This window comes from Aquarana catesbeiana, linkage group LG07, assembly GCF_042186555.1.
Source record: "Aquarana catesbeiana isolate 2022-GZ linkage group LG07, ASM4218655v1, whole genome shotgun sequence".
Classification (NCBI taxonomy): Eukaryota; Metazoa; Chordata; class Amphibia; order Anura; family Ranidae; genus Aquarana; species Aquarana catesbeiana.
In genome coordinates, this window is record NC_133330.1 from 151,325,351 (window position 1) to 151,347,503 (window position 22,153).

At 45.3% G+C, this 22,153-nt stretch overlaps 1 protein-coding gene across 2 annotated transcripts in view; it reads left to right on the plus strand.

Moving 5' to 3' along the window:
- Positions 1-16,875: 16,875 nt before the first annotated feature.
- WBP2NL (WBP2 N-terminal like) overlaps positions 16,876-22,153 on the plus strand; it is a 69,773-nt gene continuing 64,495 nt past the window's right edge. Inside the window, exons 1-2 of one of the 2 annotated variants that reach the window (XM_073592720.1) lie at positions 16,876-17,051; positions 20,134-20,242. In XM_073592720.1, the coding sequence (XP_073448821.1) occupies positions 16,993-17,051; positions 20,134-20,242 (168 nt within the window). In that variant the 5' untranslated portion in view covers positions 16,876-16,992. The remainder of the gene's footprint in view (positions 17,052-20,133; positions 20,243-22,153) is intronic. The other variant, XM_073592719.1, reaches the window with a different exon arrangement.

The window sequence follows — 22,153 nt, forward strand, 5'->3', positions numbered from 1 at the left end:
ACTGCAGCTAAACAAACCATTGCCAAGGCATGGAAGTCTCAAACTCTAATTGAAAACGAAGCTAAACACAGAATGAACAAAGCACTCATCATAGGCGTGCGCACGGGGTGTGCCGGGTGTGCCTGGGCACACCCTAATCACCCCGTGCTGTGTCCAGGGATTTGCCCCAAAATGCTGCATCCAAGAAAGTGTGGCCCGCGCTGCCTGTGAAACAGTTTCACAGGCAGCAGATCGTGAGAATTGCCAGAGCTGTTCAGTGTATGAAAGTGTCAGATAATGACACTGCATGCAGGGAGAGACACCAGCTGTCAAAATGTCGGGGTGATGTCGGGGGTGGGCGGGACAGAACGGCCATCAAACACCAGCCAATGGGATGGGGTCTGGGTGGGCCGCTACATTTATGTGGCCCCGCCCCCTCTCTGAAGCAGCTCAAACATTGGCTGGTGTTTATAGCGCTTGGTCCCGCCCACTCCCGACATCGCGGCTGAGTTGTAAGCCATTACAACTCAGCCGCGATGTCGGGGGTGGGCGGGATCAAGCGCCAACACCAGCCAATGATTGGGCTGCTTCAGAGAGGGGGCGGAGCCAGAGAAATGTAGCGGCCCGCCCAGACCCATCCTATTGGCTGGTGTTTGGTAACTGTTCAGTCCCGCCCACCACCAGCATCACCGCTGACTTTTAACAGCTGGTGTCTCTCCCTGCATGCAGTGTCATTATCTGACACTTTCATACACTGAACAGCTCTGGCAATTCTCACTATCTCCTGAATGTGAAACTCCCCCTCTCTCCTATCTGTGCCACCCAATGCTGCCTATCAGTGCCAACCAATGATGCCAATCAGTGCTGCCAATCAGTGCCAACCAATGCTGCCAATCAGTGCCAACCAATGCTGCCTATCAGTGCCAACCAGTACTGCCTATCTGTGCCAGTGCTGCTTATCAGTGCCAACCAATTCTGCCTATCAGTGCCAACCATTGTAAACCAGTGCTGCCTATCAGTGTAAACCAGTGCCGCCTATCAGTGCCAACCAATGCTGCCTATCAGTGCCAGTGCTGCTTATCAGTGCCAACCAATGCTGCCTATCAGTGCCAGTGCTGCTTATTAGTGCCAACCAATGTTGCCTATCAATGCCAACCAGTACTGCCTATCTGTGCCAGTGCTGCTTATCAGTGCCAACCAATTCTGCCTATCAGTGCCAACCAGTGCTGCCTATCAGTGCAAACCAGTGCTGCCTATCAGTGCCAACCAATGCTGCTTATCAGTGCCAACCAATGCTGTAAATCAGTGCCAACCAATGCTGTCAATCAGTGCCAACCAATGCTGTCAATCAGTGCCAACCAATGCTGCCTATCAGTGCTGCCAATCAGTGCCCATCAGTGCTGCATATCAGTGCCCATCAGTGCTGCCTATCAGTGCCAATCAGTGCTGACAATTAGTGCCCATCAGTGCTGCCAGTCAGTGTCCATCAGTGCTGCCAATCAGTGCCAACGAATGCTGCCAATCAGTGCCAACGAATGCTGCCAATCAGTGCCAACCAATGCTGCCTATCAGTGCCAACCAGTACTGCCTATCCGTGCCAGTGCTGCTTATCAGTGCCAACCAATTCTGCCTATCAGTGCCAACCATTGCAAACCAGTGCTGCCTATCAGTGCTGCCTATCAGTGCCAACCAATGCTGCCTATCAGTGCCAGTGCTGCTTAGCAGTGCCAACCAATGCTGCCTATCAGTGCCAACCAGTACTGCCTATCTGTGCCAGTGCTGCTTATCAGTGCCAACCAATGCTGCCTATCAGTGCCAACCAGTGCTGCCTATCAGTGCAAACCAGTGCTGCCTATCAGTGCCAACCAATGCTGCCTATCAGTGCCAACCAATGCTGTAAATCAGTGCCAACCAATGCTGTAAATCAATGCCAACCAATGCTGCCTATCAGTGCTGCATATCAGTGCCCATCTGTGCTGCATATCAGTGCCCATCAGTGCTGCATATCAGTGCCCATCAGTGCTGCCTATCAGTGCCAATCAGTGCTGACAATTAGTGCCCATCAGTGCTGCCTATCAGTGCCACCTACCAGTGCCCATCAGTGCTGCCAGTCAGTGCAGCCTATCAGTGTCCATCAGTGCTTCCAATCAGTGCTGCCTATCAGTGCCAATCAGTGTCCATCAGTGCTGCCAATTAGTGCTGCGAATCAGAGCCTATCAGTGCCCATAAGTGCTACCAATAACAGCCTATCAGTGATGCATATCAGTGCCCATCGGTGCCACCTATCAGTGCCAATCAGTGCCCATTAGTGCCAAACAGTGCTGCCTATCAGTGCCACCTATCAGTGCACATCAGTGCTACCAATTAGTGCCCATCAACGCTGCCAATCAGTGCAGCCTATTAGTGCCCATCAGTGCTGCCTATCAGTGCCCATCAGTGCTGCCTTAGCAGGGATGGTGGAAACCCCTCTACAGATAATTGCAATACAAATTACCTTCGAGTGCAACAACTTTTTAGTTGGGAGGTTCACACCATTATAGCATTTTGGATTTTTTATTTTTTAGAGTGTTACACTTAATTGTATATGTTTTAGTTACAGTTATAATGTGAATTATTGCACTTGAAGTTAATTTTCCACCACCCCTGTGCTAAGTCCATGTCTTTATGGACCTTGCTTTGTGCACTGGTGCGCAGTCACGTTGGAACAGGAAGAGGCCGTCCCCAAACTGTTCCCTCAAAGTTGAGAGCATGAAATTGTCCAAAATGTCTTGGTATGCTGACGCCTTAAGAGTTCCCTTTACTGGAACTAAGGGGCCAAGCCCAACCCCTGAAAAACAACCCCCCACCATAAACCCCCCTCCACCAAATGATTTGGACCAGTGCACAAAGCAAGGTCCATAAAGACATGGATGAGCGAGTTTGGGGTGGAGGAACTTGACTGACCTGCAAAGAGTCCTGACCTCAACCCCATAGAACACCTTTGGGATGAATTTGAGTGGAGACTGCGAGCCAGGCCTTCTTGTCCAACATCAGCGCCTGACCTCACAAATGCCATTCTGGAAGAATGGTCAAACATTCCCATAGACACACTCCTAAACCTTGTGGACAGCCTAGAAAAGTTGAAACTTTTATAGCTGCAAAGGGCGGAGCAAACTCAATATTGAACCCTATGGACTAAAACGGCATTAAAGTTCATGTGCGTGTAAAGGCAGGCGTCCCAATACTTTTGACAATATATATATGTATGTGTGCTTGAGCTTTCGGGTGCACACCCTAATGCAAAAGGCTGCGCATGCCTATGGCACTCATACACGCAAAGATGACAGCTATTGAAGAGAATAAGATCAATAAATTTTGTAAGATCTGGCAACCATGGGTTAAACACTATTTCCCCGCCGACTTTGACCAATCTTTGTTACTACCACACTAGGTTATATAGTATATTCACTAATTAAAAGTGTATATCTGCCGTGAGCCAGGACGCCACACCGGGTATCCCCTTCCTTCTTTCTTTCTTCTCTTTTCCCCCCCTTTTACTATTCTCTATGGTATATGCAGTATGTAAATAAGAGATACTTACTCTTTATCATATTCTCTTATATTGCTCACCTTACAACCGGACAATTATATTCAGTCTGACCATTTAATGTTTATCTTTATTACTATGCCTTACTTTACAATGTGTATAACGTAATCATAGTTGTAAGACGGTTCTATATATAATATTATACTGTAATGCATCTTGAATATATACTATGTATCCATGTATTATATTCTTTTATTTTTTATTTTTGAAAACTCAATAAATACATTTAACAAGAAAATAGTTGGTTATTTCCTTTGTCACGTCTGCTAGTACCTCTGGGATCTGTAGAAGGCTCTCATTTAGTCTCCACGGCTTTCGTTGACCTCTATGGAAGTCGGTCAGGGCGTATTTCATTGTGGCGGGAGCATGGTCTGACCATGTGATTGATCCTAGCGAGGTGTTTTTGACAGCCTGAACTTGATTGTGGGGAATTAAGAAATAGTCAATACGCGAGTAAGTGTTGTGGGAGTGAGAGTAAAAAGTATAGTCTCGTTCGCCAGGATAGAAAAGGCACCAGACGTCAATAAGCTGTGATGCGTGTAGAGCTGAGTGAATGGCCTTATGTGTGCCCCGGGCGGTGGAAGTGTAACCCGTGGGGTGTCCTCTGCGGGGAGCAGGGGGATGTTGAGGTCACTGCCGACAATGAGTTGTCCCTCGGAAAACTTCTGCAGTATAGTCAGGTGTTTTTTGATGAAAGTGTCCTGCTGGCTGTTCGGGGCGTAGAGGCTCACAATAGTCACCTTTACACCTCCGATCAGACATTTAAGGAATCTGCCCATTGGGTCAGTTAATACTTCAATTAGGGACCATGGCAGTTTTGCTGAAATCAAGATAGAAACTCCCCTAGACGTAGCTTCTGAATAGGTAGAGTGATATACCATCGGGAAGAATCTACTTTTAAGAATTGGGAATGAGTTTTCTCGGAAATGTGTCTCTTGAAAGAGGACAAAGTCAGCCTTTAGGCGTCTCATGTCATTGAGCAGCATCTGCCTCTTTTCAGGGACATTGTGTCCTTTTACATTTAGGGTGACAATGTTAATTTCATCCATGTTCGTGGGGGGGCGGGTGGGGGGATAGGTGGAACGGAGGGAAGGTGGGGGAGGGGGGGAAGAGATCAGAGTCAGTGAGGAAAAGTGGAGAGAAGAGGTTAAGGAGGAGAAGTAGTCCCCTGAAGTGGACCAGACCTACAGGGGTGTAAGAAGCGTCCGCTGGAGGAGTAATCCCGCAGCGATCGCTGACAAGTTTGACTGGATATCTAAAGAAATTGCAATACAATTGCTACTACGCTCCCCAGTGTCACCTGGGTTATGAGCGTCGTCCTAGGTGGAAGTGTGTTCAGCAAGAGTTCTTGGGAGGCTCCCAGTCCCTTCCCGACCACATCGGCCTTTTCCAAGTTTGTGGATGTGGGCCAAATATGAATGGTTAGTGGTGCATGCCAAATAAACGTGTAAAAAATTAAAGAACACAGATCTGTATATTTCACACAGTTCACATATAACTCTAAACACAGAATCAGCAGAAGAGGTGCTTAAAATGCATAGGCTGACTTATCAAACAAGGTATTTCCCCCAGTGGATCGTCCCCTCTTGGTATCTCCTCGGAGTACAACTTACACATCATCCGGATCTCCCCCGTCCGGAGCCTGCAGAGCTACCCGATGATGGACAGCCGAGGGGTGGGGTCCTCCTAACATGTCCACTCTGATTGTCTCCAACCCATTCTGCGACAATTGTGAGAATGAGGTCCTTCTCCCCATGTGTTCCCCCACCGTTTGATCTCAGAGTGACTCTGATTGCGTGTCTTCTGTGTTGCGTCTCTCAGTAGCAGCCCTGGAGACCATGTAAGATCTGCAATATTAACCTGTGTAGTTATGTTCCACCTCCCCGAGTCCGCATATCATATCCTAACCCTCCCACCAAGGAACTCACATGACCTGTAAGTATGTCCTGTACATATCACGGGGGGGTAACTTGCAAGCTCGTCCAGTTGAGGCACATGGGGAACCTGTAATGGTAACAGGGGTACAAAAAAGCAATAGAAAGGGCTCTAAATGTTGTAGTCGTGGGGGGGGGGGCAGTTTGAGCCTTGCATTGGTAGATTTTCCTGGCGTGGTTACTGTTCGCTACACATGGTTTAGTGAAGCTGGGTGCAAGCCGGTGGTCAATGTTATCACAGCTTGAGGAGGGGGGGAACGCCATTGTCCAGCATTGGAGGACTGTGTCTGCGGTGGGGGGGGTCTCCGCTTTATTCACCTCTTCGGGTATACCTCTTAGGAGTAGATCAGGGCAACCAAAAAAAAAAAAAAGAAAAGAAAACATCAACAAGGCCCAGTCATTAACTCCAAGGGACCTTAACAAAACTTTTAGGTAATAGTTTTTTTTTAAACTATTGATGCCGGGGTGCATGCGCAAGGCTTAACATGGAGGACGCTTTCTCTTAGAGCTCCGCATTCCCCGCCGCAGACTCAGGACCGAATAACGCATCCAGACCACCTAAACGAGCCAGAAATCCAGCAATCCTCTCCCGAGCCACGACCGGGATGGTTTTAACGGGACATAGGGGCAAAAACAAGTCCAAGCTGATCAAGGACACCCTGGCCCGCGCCTCTTCCAAGATGGCGGCGAAGGCTCTCGCCAAACAACACACTGCATCCCCAGCTAGATCAGAACGGGCAGACAGTGAGGAGGAAGAGGACACAGACCCTGTATACAGCGGTTCTCCTGCCCCTCCACAATCAGGTATGTCTCAGCCTGATTTTCTGAAACATATGGAGAAGATGTTAAACAGGGCCCTGAAAGCTACATCTGACCAAATTACTAATAGACTGTCACGGGAGATAAGGGAACTAAGTCAGTGCACAGCGGATTTGGAAACCAGGGTAGATGACATAGAGCTCACTATACAAGAGCATGCCCAGGAACAGGCGGCCCTCCGTGAGGAAAATGCCACATTACTCTCGCGTTTGGAGGACGCCGAGAATCGCTCACGCAGGTCCAGTTTACGCCTCCGGGGCATCCCTGAAGTGGTCGATGACATACAATCTTTCACCACAGCCCTCTTCCAAGAACTCTGCCCTTCCATACACATTGAACGCCTGGAATTTGATAGGATTCACAGGGCGCTTACTCGCCGCCAACAAGGCGGCCCTCCACGGGACATAATAATCAAACTAAACTTTTTCCGTACAAAAGAGCAACTACTCACAGCTGCCCGGAACAAGAACGCTCTCCAGTTTCAAGACCACAACTACCAACTTTTCTCTGACCTGGCACCCCTTACCATTGCTAAATGGCGAGCCATGAAGCCGCAATTACAAATCCTGATACAGCATCAGATAAAATACACCTGACGATTTCCCTTCTCCCTTCAGTTTACATATTAGGGGCAGCAACACTCCTCCACCTCTCCAGAATCACTACAACGTCTTCTTGAATCGCTTCACCTGTCGCCCCCTCTACACCAATCCGAGACTTCACTACCGCGTACTCCAGCCCGCTTAACAACCCATCCATACACCAGCACTCCAAAGCGGAACCAACCAGGCCCCTCCTCTATCCGAAAAGGAACCCCATCTCGCCAAGCAAACCTTTTTGATCCGAAATCTCACACATCTCGCTGAACAAAAATTGATCATCCATGGCTCTCCTTTAACACCACATGAGAACTCTTGGTCACACAATTAATATCATACCGAGCGGAGACAGATGTGGTTTTATCCTGTTACCGTGATACAGGAGTTTGTGCTCCTGTAAGATCTCCCATCGATACGGGACACACCAAATACGACCCCCTTATTTCCGTTTTGGGGCGTATATGTCTTGGATACATTCTTTTTGATATGTTCCGTTTAATCTTGTTTTTTCTTTTTTTGGTTCACACATGCCTTTAAAAGGAACCTTAAGGCTCTGTTGTTGGTATACTCTAAATGTTGTGTTATATTTTTTTCTGCTGCTTGTTTTCTCCCTTAATTTTGAAAATGCTAGCTACAGAATTTATAGGAATATTGATAAGATGATCTTCTTTAAATTTTTGCATTCCCCCTGGTGTTTTTGATTTCAACTGTGCCAACTGTCTCCTTCTTCCCACTCCCATTCCCTTCCCTTCTTTCCTCTCTCTGCCTCCCCGCCCCCACCCCCCCTTCCCTTTCTTTCCCCTCCTACCCCCCTAGACCTTCCTCACTCTCCCCAAACTCCCTCTCCCCCTTTTTCCCTTTTCCCCACAGTCCCCCTAACCGCCTTCTCATGTTCCCATTCTTTTTCCGACTTTTTGGCACTGAGTTTTCCCACTAGGTGGGGCTATTACCTGTATACTATAAGTGAATACAATGACAAGTCCTTAACACTGTCTATATTGTTTGAGTACTACAGTTTTTTATCTTTTCCCGGTCTGCGGCGGGGAACTGTCACTGCTCCCCCCTGTAGTTTGCACGCGCTCCCTCGCCAGCTGGCTGGTTTGGAGGTGCGGGCATCTACCTGTTGGGCTAAAATGTCCAACTCACCAAGTGTTATTACACTTACTTATTCTCTCTACAAAACCCATGCACTGTTTCTTGACTCCTCTTTCTGTTTTCCCTCTCACTTCTCTCTTCGCCTCCTTCTTCGTTTCCCACTAGGTCGGGGGGATCGCATGATCCTCAAACATCTTCCCTGTAGTACCTCTCCCAGAACACGTAAATGGCCCCCTTAAACATACTCTCCCTTAACGTTAAGGGACTTAATTCCCCTAATAAAAGGGTTAAGGCCTTCCATACTTTCGCATCCCTGAAGGCCAATATAGTAGCCCTACGAAAAACTCACTTTTCTACTCAAGCAACTCCCAAATACTATAGTTTCAAATACCCCCAAGTGTTCACCGCCTCTGCTGCCACTAAGCAACGAGGTGTCCTTGTTGCATTTCATCATACCCTTCCGTTCATCTTAACTAATGAAATCAAAGACCCTGAAGGTCGTTACATTATTTTAGTTGGGCATGTGCAAGATGTGATGACCACTATAGTCTCCTATTATGCCCCCAATACTAACCCCAATCCCTTCTTTACCCACCTATTACAAGTGATACGATCACACTGTAAGGGCACCCTTTTTCTGTGTGGCGATTCCAACTAAGTACTGCACCCACATCTCGACAAATCTCCTTATGCCCCTGAACAATATTCCTCTTCTATATTATTTCGCAAACTTTTCCAGCAGGCCTCTTTACTGGATACCTGGAGAGAATGCAATCCTGCTAAGAAAAATTTTACTTTCTATTCATATCCGCACAAATCCTTTTCAAGGATTGATCACATCTTTATACCAGTTTCATCCTCGCCAACCCTACTCCACTCAAACATACACCCAATAACCTGGTCAGACCACTGCGCAGTGATCACAACAGTCTCTTCCCTGATTCCTCAGTCTAAAGATCGCACATGGTGTATAAATGAGGCACACTTAACTAACCAATCCTATTGTTTTGATATACAACTAGCCCTTAAAGAATACATACAGCATAATTCCACACCTGATATCTCACCTGTCCTATTATGGGAGGCTCACAAACCCGTGATCCAAGGGACCTGCATATCTGTATCCACTCATCTCAAAAGAGACAAAAAACTCAGATCCAATCCGCTCCAGCTGAACCCCATAGAATTTTGCTAGAAAAGGGGAAAACACAATTGGACCTACTTTTAGTAGAATCAGCAGATAAAACCATCCATAGATCTAACCATATAATTTACACTAAAGCCAATAAACCTGATACCTTCCTGGCACTAAGACTCCGTCAACCGGAAAGGGTGCATAATCCTATCAGACTCAAGCTGGCCAAGGATAACTTTACGAGTAACCCTGTTAAGGTGCTTGTGGGATTCCGCAGAAAGTTAGCTGAATTATATACCCCAACACGCACCTTCTCGGCGAAACAAGCTGAGTCATTATTTCAAAATGTAACACTACCGAAATTATCAGAGGCCGATAGAGAGTCTATGGAATGCCCCGTTACGTCCGAAGAAGTTCTTTTTGCTATAAAAGCTCTTAAACCACACAAAAGACCAGGCCCCGACAGTCTCTCTAGTTCTTATTTTAAAAAATTTGCTCCCACCCTAGCCCCCCTTCTCACCAACACCTTTAATGCTCTCCTTAAACAGCACTCCTTTGGTCGAGATACGTTGACAGCCATTATATCTATGATACCCAAGCCTAACATGGGCAACTCCCTGTGGTCCAATTACAGGCCCATATCTTTACTCAACCTGGATATAAAGATCCTAGCCAAAATTATGTCGTTACGCCTCAATCCAATTATAGGTGGCCTTATACATAAAGACCAAGTTGGCTTCATCCCAAAACGTCAGGCCAGTGACAACATCCAATGCGTGATTCTACTCCAACACCTAGCCCGAACACGCCAAATCCCTATGCATCTTCTCTCTCTCGATATTCGTAAGGCGTTTGACACTGTCTCTTGGCCTTACCTTAACTATGTACTACAGAGATGGGGATTTGGCCCCAATTTTCTACAATGGGTTAATTCCCTTTACAACCAGCCACAAGCATATGTTAAATATTCAGGATACCGCTCGGACTGTTTTCAGATTCAACGAGGTACAAGACAAGGGTGCCCCCTCCCCCCCCCTAGTATTCGCATTAGCGATTGAACCACTAGCAGCCCTCCTTAGGGCAAATCCAAATATTAAAGGCCTAGATATAGCCTCTACATCACACAAATTATGTCTATTTGCCGACGACGCACTACTATTTGTCACCTCTCCACGAACCACACTCCCGAACCTTATCTATCTTCTAGACAAATTTGCAATAATATCAGGATTGGAAGTTAACCAGTCCAAATCAAAGGCTCTCAACGTGTCTCTACCACAGTCAGAATTTGAACACATACGGGAATTCTTCCCCTTCACCTGGTCTTCATCTTCAATAGCTTACCTTGGTATCAAACTAACTAGTGACCCGGCCCACTTATTTAGAGCCAACTAGCTCCCTATGTTAAAACACCTAACAGCCCTACTAGAATCATGGTGTCCGATATGTATCTCTTGGCTAGGCCGGATAGCGGCTGTAAAGATGTCTCTGCTTCCAAAACTGCTTTATTTATATAGAGTCCTCCCGATCTCTATTCCCTCATATTATCACCGAATTATCCAGACACGAGTGTCCAAATACATATGGGGCCCCACTAGACCTAGGGTGTCAAAAAATGTACTACTTCGTAGTAAACTCAAGGAGGGGTTAGGTCTGCCTAACTTTTTGGGATATTACCACGCTGCCCAGCTGGCCCAGATTACACTATATCACACACAAAATGAAATCCCACTTTGGGTCAGTTTGGAAGCTATCGACCTTCACCCTCTCAAAATATCTAACCTATTATGGTTGCCCTCCACAACTCGTGGTCAAATCAGTAACCCCATAACTGGACACTCCCTTAAGTTATGGGATAAACTCCGAGGTCCATTTAAGCTGCAATCTCCTCATTCCCCGTTACTTTCTTATCTGGATCATCCGAAATTTTACCCGGCCCAAGTTAACCCAAGCTCATTCCAAACCTGGCTCAGGGTGGGATTATACCGCATATGTGATTTTGTTTCTGGATCCACTATAAAGTCGTTCTCTTCACTACAAAACCAAGCTGACATTCCCCCTACAGAAGTCTTTAGCTATCTACAGATAACCCATTTTATCCAGACAACGATAGGCACACATACCTCACCAGATGACCTATCCACTTTTGAAGGGATTTGCAACTCTGACCCTCACGCCCCTGGTCTAATTTCCCTTTTATACGCTCATTTGACCTCTCCCCCAACCAACCTTCCCTCTTATGCTGCGCAGTGGTCAAAAGACCTTGCATTAGATCTTGATGCAGAGGACTGGTCTGATATCTGGCCCAATACGAAAATATCATCCCAAAACCTAATCACTCAAGAGGCAAACTACAAAGTACTCATGAGATGGTACCTGGTTCCTGCCAGGATCTCCAAATTTCTCCCAAATTATCCAGCTACTTGTTTCCGTGGCTGTAACGAGCGGGGTACCCATATACATATATGGTGGACATGCTCAATAGTACAGGAATTTTGGGCTGCGATATTCCAAATGGCCTCCACCCTATTTCAACATCGCATTGAACCTGATCCGGCTATAGCGCTGTTAAATCTTATCCCATCAGATTTCACCAGATCCCAGACCCGCCTCCTCCTTCAGCTCACAACAGCAGCTAAACAGACGATAGCTAGGGCCTGGAAAACCCCAAAACTCACTCTAGCTGAGGTCAAAAATAGGGTTACTCAAGCTATGATCCACAATAAAATAGAAGCATCGATCCTCGATAGGATTCCTCAACATCTTAAAATCTGGAAATCTTGGACTGAACACTTTCTACCCCCAGACTTTGATAAGCGCCTTCTAAAACCTTAATCAGATCACAACAACATTAGACAGACTTAGCGGCACTTTGGGGGCTCATGCGTCCCCCCCGACCATTCCTCCACTCTCCCCACCTATCTCTAATCTCTCTTTACCTCCTCTGTGCCTACCAATCTCCTTACTCTTTCTTTTCTACTTACTATCCCTCTTACGGTTATATCACTGGTAATATTATTTACAGATAACAAAACATCTATCAGATTTTGACTCAGTACATGTTCGCAGATTTACTTTTCATGCGAAAGTATAAACCTTTAGCTTTTGCTTTTTTTTTGTTGTTTTGTTTTCTAGTTGTAAATGGAAATAGTTATGAGTCCGCAGCCATCTCTGCGAAAATTTTGTCCCCGGACTTCTGGTTTACGACATATCCCTGAAATTTGATGTAACATTGATGACGCAGGGGAAAAAAACATGTATAAATCTCATAGTTATATGTTGCACATATATTGCCTGTTGAACTTTATGTCTTCTTTTCAATAAAAAATTTTTGAACAGAAACTATTGATGCCCCCCCATTGAAACCACCGCCTGTGGAAGGGAATTCCACATCCTTGCTGCTGTTATGCCCCGTACACACGGTCGGATCTTCCAATGGAAAATGTGTGATAGGACCTTGTTGGGCTGCAGCGTGGCGTGGTGGCCGCCATTACCCAGAACCAGGATACAGAGAGAGAGTTCCTGTTAGAGTCTTCTCATCATCTGCATTGTTGCCAACTTCATCTGAGTTCCAGAGTGGTGAGCAGGCCTAGCCTAGGTTATAGTTAGAGACACTGCTTTCAGACATCATTCACAACAGTTCAGCTGGTGGTACTTGTAGTCCCACAGAAGTTAGATTTTATGATATAATGGACACTGAAAGCAGACATCTATTCCCAGTTCACATTATTGATTCTAGCAGCTATATTGGATAACATCATTAGGATCTAAAAAGAAGGAAGTTACAATACAAAAAGGGTAAACCAAAGTTCTGCCAAATTTACTACACCCTGTCATCAAGGATTACTTTAGTTACAACACAAAGAGGCTAGCTGAAGATATCTGGATTTCAAGGAATACCCTTAATGCCGTGTACACATGAGCGGACTTTTGACGGACTAAACTCCGAAGGATTTTTTTATTGACTTTTGACGGAGTTCCGACGCAACGGACTTGCCTACACACGATCACACCAAAGTCCGACTGATTCGAACGTGATGACGTACGACCGGACTAGAATAAAGAAGTTCATAGCCAGTAGCCAATAGCTGCCCTTGCGTCTGTCGGACTAGCATACAGACGAACGGATTTTTCGACCGGACTCGAGTCCTTCGGAAAGATTTGAATCATGTTCTATTTCTAAAGACTGTCTGATTTTTTGACAGCAAAGGTTCAATGAAGCCCACATACGATCGAATTGTCCAACGGATTCGTTCCGTCAGACCTTTGCTGTCGAAAAGTCTGGTCGTGTGTACACGGCATTACCCTTTTATTATCCTTTTTCCTCATGTGCCTTAATTGCATTGAACTTCATCTAAAGGGAGCCAGCCTATTCAAATACAATAGTCTGTATATTGTCTCTTTATATTGTGTAAGATTTGATGGCCTGTGAGTTGAGGAGGCAGAAAGGAGAAACCTGACACAGAAGATATAGTCCCAGTTGTCTACCCTCCTGTTAACCTGTTCACATAGTTTTTTGTGATTGGGTTAATATTTGTGTTTATTCACAACTGAAAGCAACTTTGCACCATTGTATTGCTTTTTTGATAAGTTAGATAAAATAACTGTGTGTATGACGTGCTAACTGATAAAGTTGATATATACCTATTTTGTGTTCTCATTAATACAGTAAACATACTTGGGTTGTTTCCTTAATACTGCGTGAGTCTCTATTTACTATTACAGTTGGTAAGATGGCTGAACCCAGGGTGTCAGAGGTAATGGAGGATTTGCAGAGTCAAGGTAATCAGTGGGGTACAGAGCCTATTAGCAGCCATCACGGGGGTACCGCTACACAGTAAAGGACCCTCTACGTAGTTTAAGGTTAAACCTCTTTTCTTCTAATTTTAGTGAGTGGCCACGTGTCTTGTTAAACTCCCTTCCGCAAAAAAGTTTTATTACTATTGTGGGGTCACCAGTATGGTATTTGTAAATTGAAATCATATTCCCTCTCAAGCGTCTCTTCTCCAGAATAAGTTCAGTGCTCATAACATTTCTTTATAACTAATATCCTCCAGACCCTTTAGCTTTGTTGCCCTTCTTCGTACTCGCTCCATTTCCAGTACATCCTTCCTGAGGACAGGAGCCCAGAACTGGACAGCATACTCTAGGTGCGGCCGGACCAGAGTTTTGTAGAGTGGGAGAATTATTGTTTATCTCTGGAGTTGATCCCCTTTTTAATGCATGCCAATATTCGTTTGCTTTGTTAGCAGCAGCTTGGCATTGCATGCCATTGCTGAGACTATCATCTACTAGGCCCCCCAGGTCCTTTTCCATCCTAGATTCCCCCAGAGGTTCTCCCCCTAGTGTATAGATTGCATTCATATTTTTGCCGCCCAAATGCATTATTTTACATTTTTCTACATTGAACCTCATTTGCCATGTGGTTGCCCACCCCATTAATTTGTTCAGATCTTTTTGCAAGGTTTCCACATCCTGCTGAGAAGTTATTGCCCTGCTTAGCTTAGTGTCACCCGCAAATACAGAGATTGAACTTTTTACCCCATCCTCCAGATCGTTTGTTCTCTCTGGAGAAGAGACACTTGAGAGGGGATATGATTGCAATTTTCAAATACCGTACTGGTGACCCCACAATAGGGATAAAGCTTTTCCGCAGAAGGGAAGTTAATAAGACACTAGGCCATTCACTGAAATTGGAAGAAAAGCAGTTTAACCTTAAACTGCGTCAAGGGTTCTTTACTGTAATATCAGTTTAGGATGTGGAATTCCCTTCCACAGGCGGTGGTTTCAGCGGGGGGCATCGATAATTTCAAAAAACTATTAGATAGGCACCTGAACGATCACAACATACAGGAGTATACAATGTAATACTGACATAAAATCACAACCATACTGTAGGTTGGCCTTAATGGACTTGTGTCTTTTTTCACCCTCACCCCTGTCAGTGTCAATCAGGCGGTACTGATTGGCACTAACAAGTGGCACTGATGGGCAGCACTGGTGATGAGGTACTGATGAGGATCTGACCGGTGTTACTGTAGGGCACTGATTGGCACTGTGATGGGCACTGATTGACACTGTGATGGGCACCTACAGCTGTTTCTGATGGTGCACTGACTGGCAGCTGATGGGCACCTTTTTGGCAGCTGTGGTGGCACATCTGATGGGGCTGTGCTGATAATCAATGTGCTGATTATCAGCACAGATCCCCCCCCCCCGACAGGGAGAGCCGCCGATCGGCTCTCCCTGTCAGCGCGAATCGAGGAATGCCTGGTTCACATGATTATCAACTGTGATTGGTCACAGCTAATCACGTGGTAAGAAGCCTCTCTCAGAGGCTTCTTACTACGATCGGAAATGTGGCGTGTCAGACAGCATGTTATCCTGCTGGACATCATATGATGCCCAGTCAGGATAACAGAACCACTTCCCGGCTGTCAATCTGCTATAGGCCTGGCGGGAAGTGGTTAATAAAGACATGTAGCAGAATACATTCTGGCCTAAATTTATTAAGAAATTTTATCTTTTTATTTGGATATGTTATATCACAGAAAGTAGAATATATATATATATATATATATATATATATATATATATATATATATTTTTTTTTTTTTTTTTTTGTTTTGTTTTGTTTTCTTTTGTTTTTTTTTTGTTTATACATAGCTCCCAACTGTCCCTGATTTTGAGGGACTGTCCCTAATTTGGAACAAAGTCCCTCTGTCCCTCTTTTCTCCTCTTTTGTCCCTCATTTTGGTCTGATCTATATAGTTGTGCAGTATATATAATGCACTTTTTATCTTTCAAAAAGTGTTTCCCAGTGCTAAACCTTTCATCCAATTTCCAAATTGCTGCATTTGTAAATTTCGAAAGCCAATATGAGGGATTAGTAGTCCAGTGCCGGCCAGGACCATCCAAGTACCTGCTACAGTGTGTTCGGGTGGTACCGGCTGGGGGGCGGGTCTGGCGGAGACAGTGCCTGAGCATGTCGTGTGATGTCATGGTGCAAGGGAGCCAAGCAGAGTGGCCAGAGCCTCGTGTGTGGGTCTGTGGGACGGGAGCAGAGCAGGCCAGGAGCAGGACTGTCAATGCTGTTTGGACTGGAGGGGACTGAGAGGACCACCTGGCTTGGAGAGAGACTGTCACTGTGACTCAGGAGGGACGTGTCAGTGATCTGCGCTGCTGCACACTGCTGTCAGTGTCACTGTAGAGTCTATTTCATGTGCGTGTGTCACCCATTCTAATTTCCTGCCCTCGAGTCCTGTCCCTGAGCCACTTACTATATTTAAAATAAAATAAGAAATATGCTTTTTGCCTTTATATCTACCTTGAATCATATTGCTAATTGCATATTGTACTTATTTGTAGCCTAAATACTGAAATTTGCACTTATAGCTCTAATTTTGTAACTTTTGGAAATGCCAGTAAAAACTTGGCTGTGTCAGTAAATTTCAATCTGGTAGGTTGGCAACGCTGGCTATGGGTAAAACCTTCCAGAGAGCAAATGGTTAAAATGCATACCAACGCATAGAAATGCATTGCAATGTGCTTAAAAGTGTATAGAAATTACTGAAGATGAATTTTCAGCCCGTTGCGTTGTTTCGTTATATGGCGTGAGAGGAGCTTACATTTATCACTTGTAGACACCTAGCTGTAGCTAGAAGATTCCCCATACATGCAATGTCGCCATCTAGTGCTCGTTACGGAGAATGCACGCCCATAGAGTTTTTTTAATCCCGGTCAGCTGACTTATCGGTTACACAAGGAGGTGACGTCAGTAATGTCGGGTCATCGGTCTGCATAACTTCCTGGTTTGTGTTCCGCGACTGACGGGCCAAATACGACATGGCTCTAAACAAGAACCACTCTCAGAATGGGGGAGTCATTGTTAACAATGGAGAGAGGTCAGTGCTGGGGCTGGGATGTGGGAAGATCGTGAATGTCTATGACAGCTGTTCTAGGACTATAAACCCCCTGCCCCACCCCGGAATGATGTATGTGCCCCCCACCCCGGAATGATGTATGTGCCCCCCACCCCGGAATGATGTATGTGCCCCCCACCCCGGAATGATGTATGTGCCCCCCACCCCGGAATGATGTATGTGCCCCCCACCCCGGAATGATGTATGTGCCCCCCACCCCGGAATGATGTATGTGCCCCCCACCCCGGAATGATGTATGTGCCCCCCACCCCGGAATGATGTATGTGCCCCCACCCCGGAATGATGTATGTGCCCCCCACCCCGGAATGATGTATGTGCCCCCCACCCCGGAATGATGTATGTGCCCCCCACCCCGGAATGATGTATGTGCCCCCCACCCCGGAATGATGTATGTGCCCCCCACCCCGGAATGATGTATGTGCCCCCCACCCCGGAATGATAATAACAAGATAATGATGAGGTTGGTATAAAACAACATATGCCATGTCCGCTCTGAGACTGAGAACTGACAGAAGATCACATGATTGCTGATCGCACAGCTTACAGACAGTGTTGTCAACCGTCAGTATTTTTACTGGCAGCCAGTAAAAAACAGGCAATTTTCTCCTGCCAGTAAATGCCAGTAAAATTAAAAGGTTGCCAGTAAAAAATATGGCTCTGATGCTCGGCTTGGTCCAGAGTTGCAGGCACCATCCCAGTGCCTGCTGCAGTGTGATCGGGCGGCTCTGGCGGAGGCGGTGCCTGAGCATGTCATGTGATGTCCTGATGCAATGGAGCCAAGCAGAGCAGCCAGAGCCTCGTGTGTGGGTCTGCGGGATGGGAGCAAGGCAGGCTGGGACCGTCAGTGCTGTTTAGACTGGAGGGACCGCTTGGCTTGGAGAGAGACTGTCACTCAGGAGGGGACGTGTTGTGTCAGTGAGGTCTCCTCATCATCTGTGCTGCTACACACTGCTGTCAGTATCACTGTGAGAGTCAGTTTTATGTGTGTGTGCCTTCCTATTCTAATTTCTTGCCCTCTGAGTCCTGTCCCTGAGCTACTTACTTACTATATCAAAAAGAAAATAAGAAATATGTTTTTTACCTTATTATCTACTTTAAATCATATTGCTAATTGCATATTGCATTTGTTTGTAGCCTAAATTCTCTCATTTGCACTTAAAACTATCATTTTGTAACTTTTGGAAATGCCAGTAAAAACTTGGCTGTGCCAGTAAATATTGGGTGTTGTGTCAGTAAATTTCAATCTGGTAGGTTGGCAACACTGCTCACAGCAGAGAATAGACCGTCTGTCACTGCACCCCATTCTGTCTCTGCAGGGCACAGGCTAGGGAGGGGGCAGGGGCAAGCATTGGTGTGGCTGACTCCGGATCTCAGCAGTGCCCTGAAAGGTGGAGCCAGCTGTCAATCAAACAAGTGGGTGGATCCTGACAATGTTGTCGGATGCTTCACAAACTTGGCACAACTCTGCTATGTCAGCTGATAGTAGGTTATAACACACCTATTAGCTGAATCCGGATTGCAGGAGACCAAAGTAAATGCATTCCTGCATGGCCAAAAAAAAATGTTCTTCCATACCTCTCTTATAAGCAGGACAGCAAAGCAATTAGCATTTCAGTGGGAGGTCAGCAAGGACAGCCTCAGTATTTTTCTCAGCACAGGTCTCTTTTAGATGAAACGTGCACTGAGGAAGTATAGAAGCTGCCATTGCGTATCCTGAAAATGCTAGTTGCCTGGCTGCCGTGTGACTCAGTAATGTCAGTGACTTGGAGAAAATTTTGAGATTAGAAGTTCTGACTTTTTTGATCTGTGTGGTTATTCTGGGTCAGTGACTTAGAACAGGGGTCTCCAAAGTACGGCGCACTGGGCCATTTTCTTTCTGGCCCGCCAGGCCATTTTTTCCTGGCCCACTGTTGGAGGCCTCAGACTTGCTGCAAGGATGGTCTCTTAATGGCTCTGATGGGGACACAAACATATTGGGAGGCTGATACCTCAAATGGGGACACAAATATGCAGGCAGGAGTGGGCTGCGCTGGATATACAAATGTGCGTTGGTTCTGTGGGAGATACAAATGTGCAGGGAGATTCTGATGGGGACACAAAAATGTGAGAGACTCTAATCAGGCGACCCATCAGAATGTGTAATGGAAGTGACGTTCCCTTACCGCCATCTTGCTACACCTCACACTCCTCCACAGTAAGGATACAGTGAGAAGGGGGCAAGCGGACATCTTGTTACACCCACTGGAGTTTTGCATTTTACGTTTATTTTTTACAGTAAACTGAGTTTATATAGTCAAATACAGTTTTTAGAACTCTGTGTGAATGTTTAGATGTTGAATTTTAAAAGCCGAGAACGTCTGTCCGATTAGCAAACCTGTGAGATGAGCAGGCTTGCCGCTGCTTTTAAAATTCAACATCTAAACAGTCAGACGGAGTTCCAAGTACTGTATTTCACTATATAACCTCAGTTTACTGTTAAAAATAAGTGTAAAATGCAAAACTCTGGTGGGTGTAACAAGATGTCCACTTGCCCCCGCTCACTGTCGGGTGCGGGGTGTAGCAAGATGGCGGCGACTAAACGTCACTTCCATACACATTCTGACGGGTCACCTAATCTGATGAGTAATGGGGACACAAATGTATGGGGAGACTGATGGGGACACAGATGTAAAACTCCATGCATATTGGAAGTTTAGTCCCACTGCATGATGCTGCAGCATTTAGGTGCGGGCAAAGGATACAGGAGCACCATCCAGCCCCAATGTCATTAGTCTGTCAAATTCTATTCTATTCTTCTACTGTGGATTTATTTATAAATGATTTTTCTGGCTTACAAATATGTGTAAAATATGCAATGTGGCCCTCGAAGTAAAAAAGTTTGGCGACCCCTGACCATGCATATTCAAATCATTGGATTGCCATAGCAGCCACACAGATAGCATTTTCAGCAATTGCAGCCACAGTGTTTCTCTTGGTACAGATTTGATATATTGTTTTATGTCTTGAGCGACCTGCCAATTACATTTCTTTTTTTCTCCCTTAGTATTCTTAAAATGTGCAAAGATGTGGAACTCACATTCAGTGATATGGCTTACAAGATGGATGCATTTAAAGGCACAAAAAAAGGGTTACTGTATCTCACCCCATTTAGGGTAAGTCCTAACAAAAATGAAACATGGAAATTTTAAAGGCATACTTACGCATTGCAGTAAAACTCTGTCAGTGTCATTTATTCATCAGAATAATCTCCTTACTTGTCCTAGGTCAGAGACAACAAAAGTACTTGTAATTGTTGATAAAGCGTCTCATACGGGCATCTGGCCTTTTCATGTTTAATGGCAGCCCACCATAGCTAAGTAAAGCCTTACTCCTGCTTTCCTTTCACTTTTGAATAGTTTGTTTGGGCTAGCCTGACCCAAACAATTTTCTTTACTAATTCAGGCAGTCACTGTCAGCAATGCATAAACTACAGGCAGCATGCACTACATACAGTATACAGCACTGTGTTCCTACAGCATGATCACTTGATTCCCACATCACCACAGTGAGTGCACTGAGCAGTGATTATTGGTATTGGCAGTGGTTATTATTGGTAAGGGCTATAACAGCCGCTAACAATAATCACATTTTAAGTTCGACAGGCTGGTTGTACCCAAGTTAATCAATCAAATTGGGTACATTCAGCCTACCCATATGTGGTTCGCATCTCGGCCGGTTCAGCAGGAACCGGCCGAAATTCGAGCCATCTATGGCCGGCTTTCTTGACTGTTGCCAGAACAAAATCGAGTCGGATGCATGATGTCACAATCTCCACATCTTCAGTATAGAGAGAGCCTTGTATTCACTGATAAAATACAAAGCTTCCTGCTAAGATCCACTCGCCCAACTTTTGTTCTGGCAGCAGACAGAAAGTCCTCATGCTGCAGTGGGACCAAAGTGCTGTAGCTAATGCTACATACAGTTTATACAGCACTGACAGCAGCCACATCAATTAATAAAGTTCATTTGGGTCAGCTTGGCCCAAACTAACTATTTAAGGTGAAAGTAAACCTGGACTTTGTCTATAAACTGGCGATACACTAGTGAAATGTCAAATTAATGTTTTTGCAAACATTTGTACAGTACATTCAGTGACCTGATGAAAGTATTTCAAAATTTGGTTTGCTTTAACCACTTCAACCCCGGAAGGTTTTACCCCCTTCCCGAGCAGAGCACTTTTTACAATTTGGCACTGCGCCACTTTAACTGGTAATTGCACGGTCATGCAATGCTGTGCCCAAACGAAATTTGCGTCCTTTTTTTACCACAAATAGAGCTTTCTTTTGGTGCTATTTGATGGTTTTTATTTTTTTCGCTATAAACAAAAAAAAGAGCGACAATTTGGAAAAAAAACCAATATTTTTTTACTTTTTGTTATAATAACTATCCCCAAAAATGTTTTTAAAAAACAAATTTCTTCATCAGCTTAGGCCAATATATATTCTTCTACATATTTTTGGTAAAAAAAAAAAAAGCAATAAGCGTATATTGATTGGTTTGTGCAAAAGTTATAGCGTCTACAAACTATGGGAAAGATTTATGTCATTTTGATTATTATTTTTTTTTACTAGTAATGGCAGTGATCTGTGATTTTTAGTGGTATTGCGACGGACAGATCGGACACTTTTGACACATTTTTGGGACCATTGACATTTATACAGCGATCAGTGCTATAAAAATGCACTGATTGCTGTGTAAATATCACTGGTAGGGAAGAGGTTAACACTAGGGGGCGATCAAGGGGTTAAATGTGTGTTTCCTCAGTGTGTTCTAACTGTATGGGGATTGAAGTAGGAGAGGAGACATATCGCTGCTCCTACTTACTAGGAACAAAGGACATGTCTCCTCTGACAGCACAGGGATTTGTGTGTTTACACACACAAATCCCCGTGCTGTCGCTCGTGTGGGTGCATGCGCACCCTCTGGTGGCTCTTAAAGGAAACCCCGTACGGGTACAGGGTTCACGCAGGGGAGCCATTCTGCCCCTGTAAATAGACGTGAGCTGGTCGGGAACCGGTTAAACA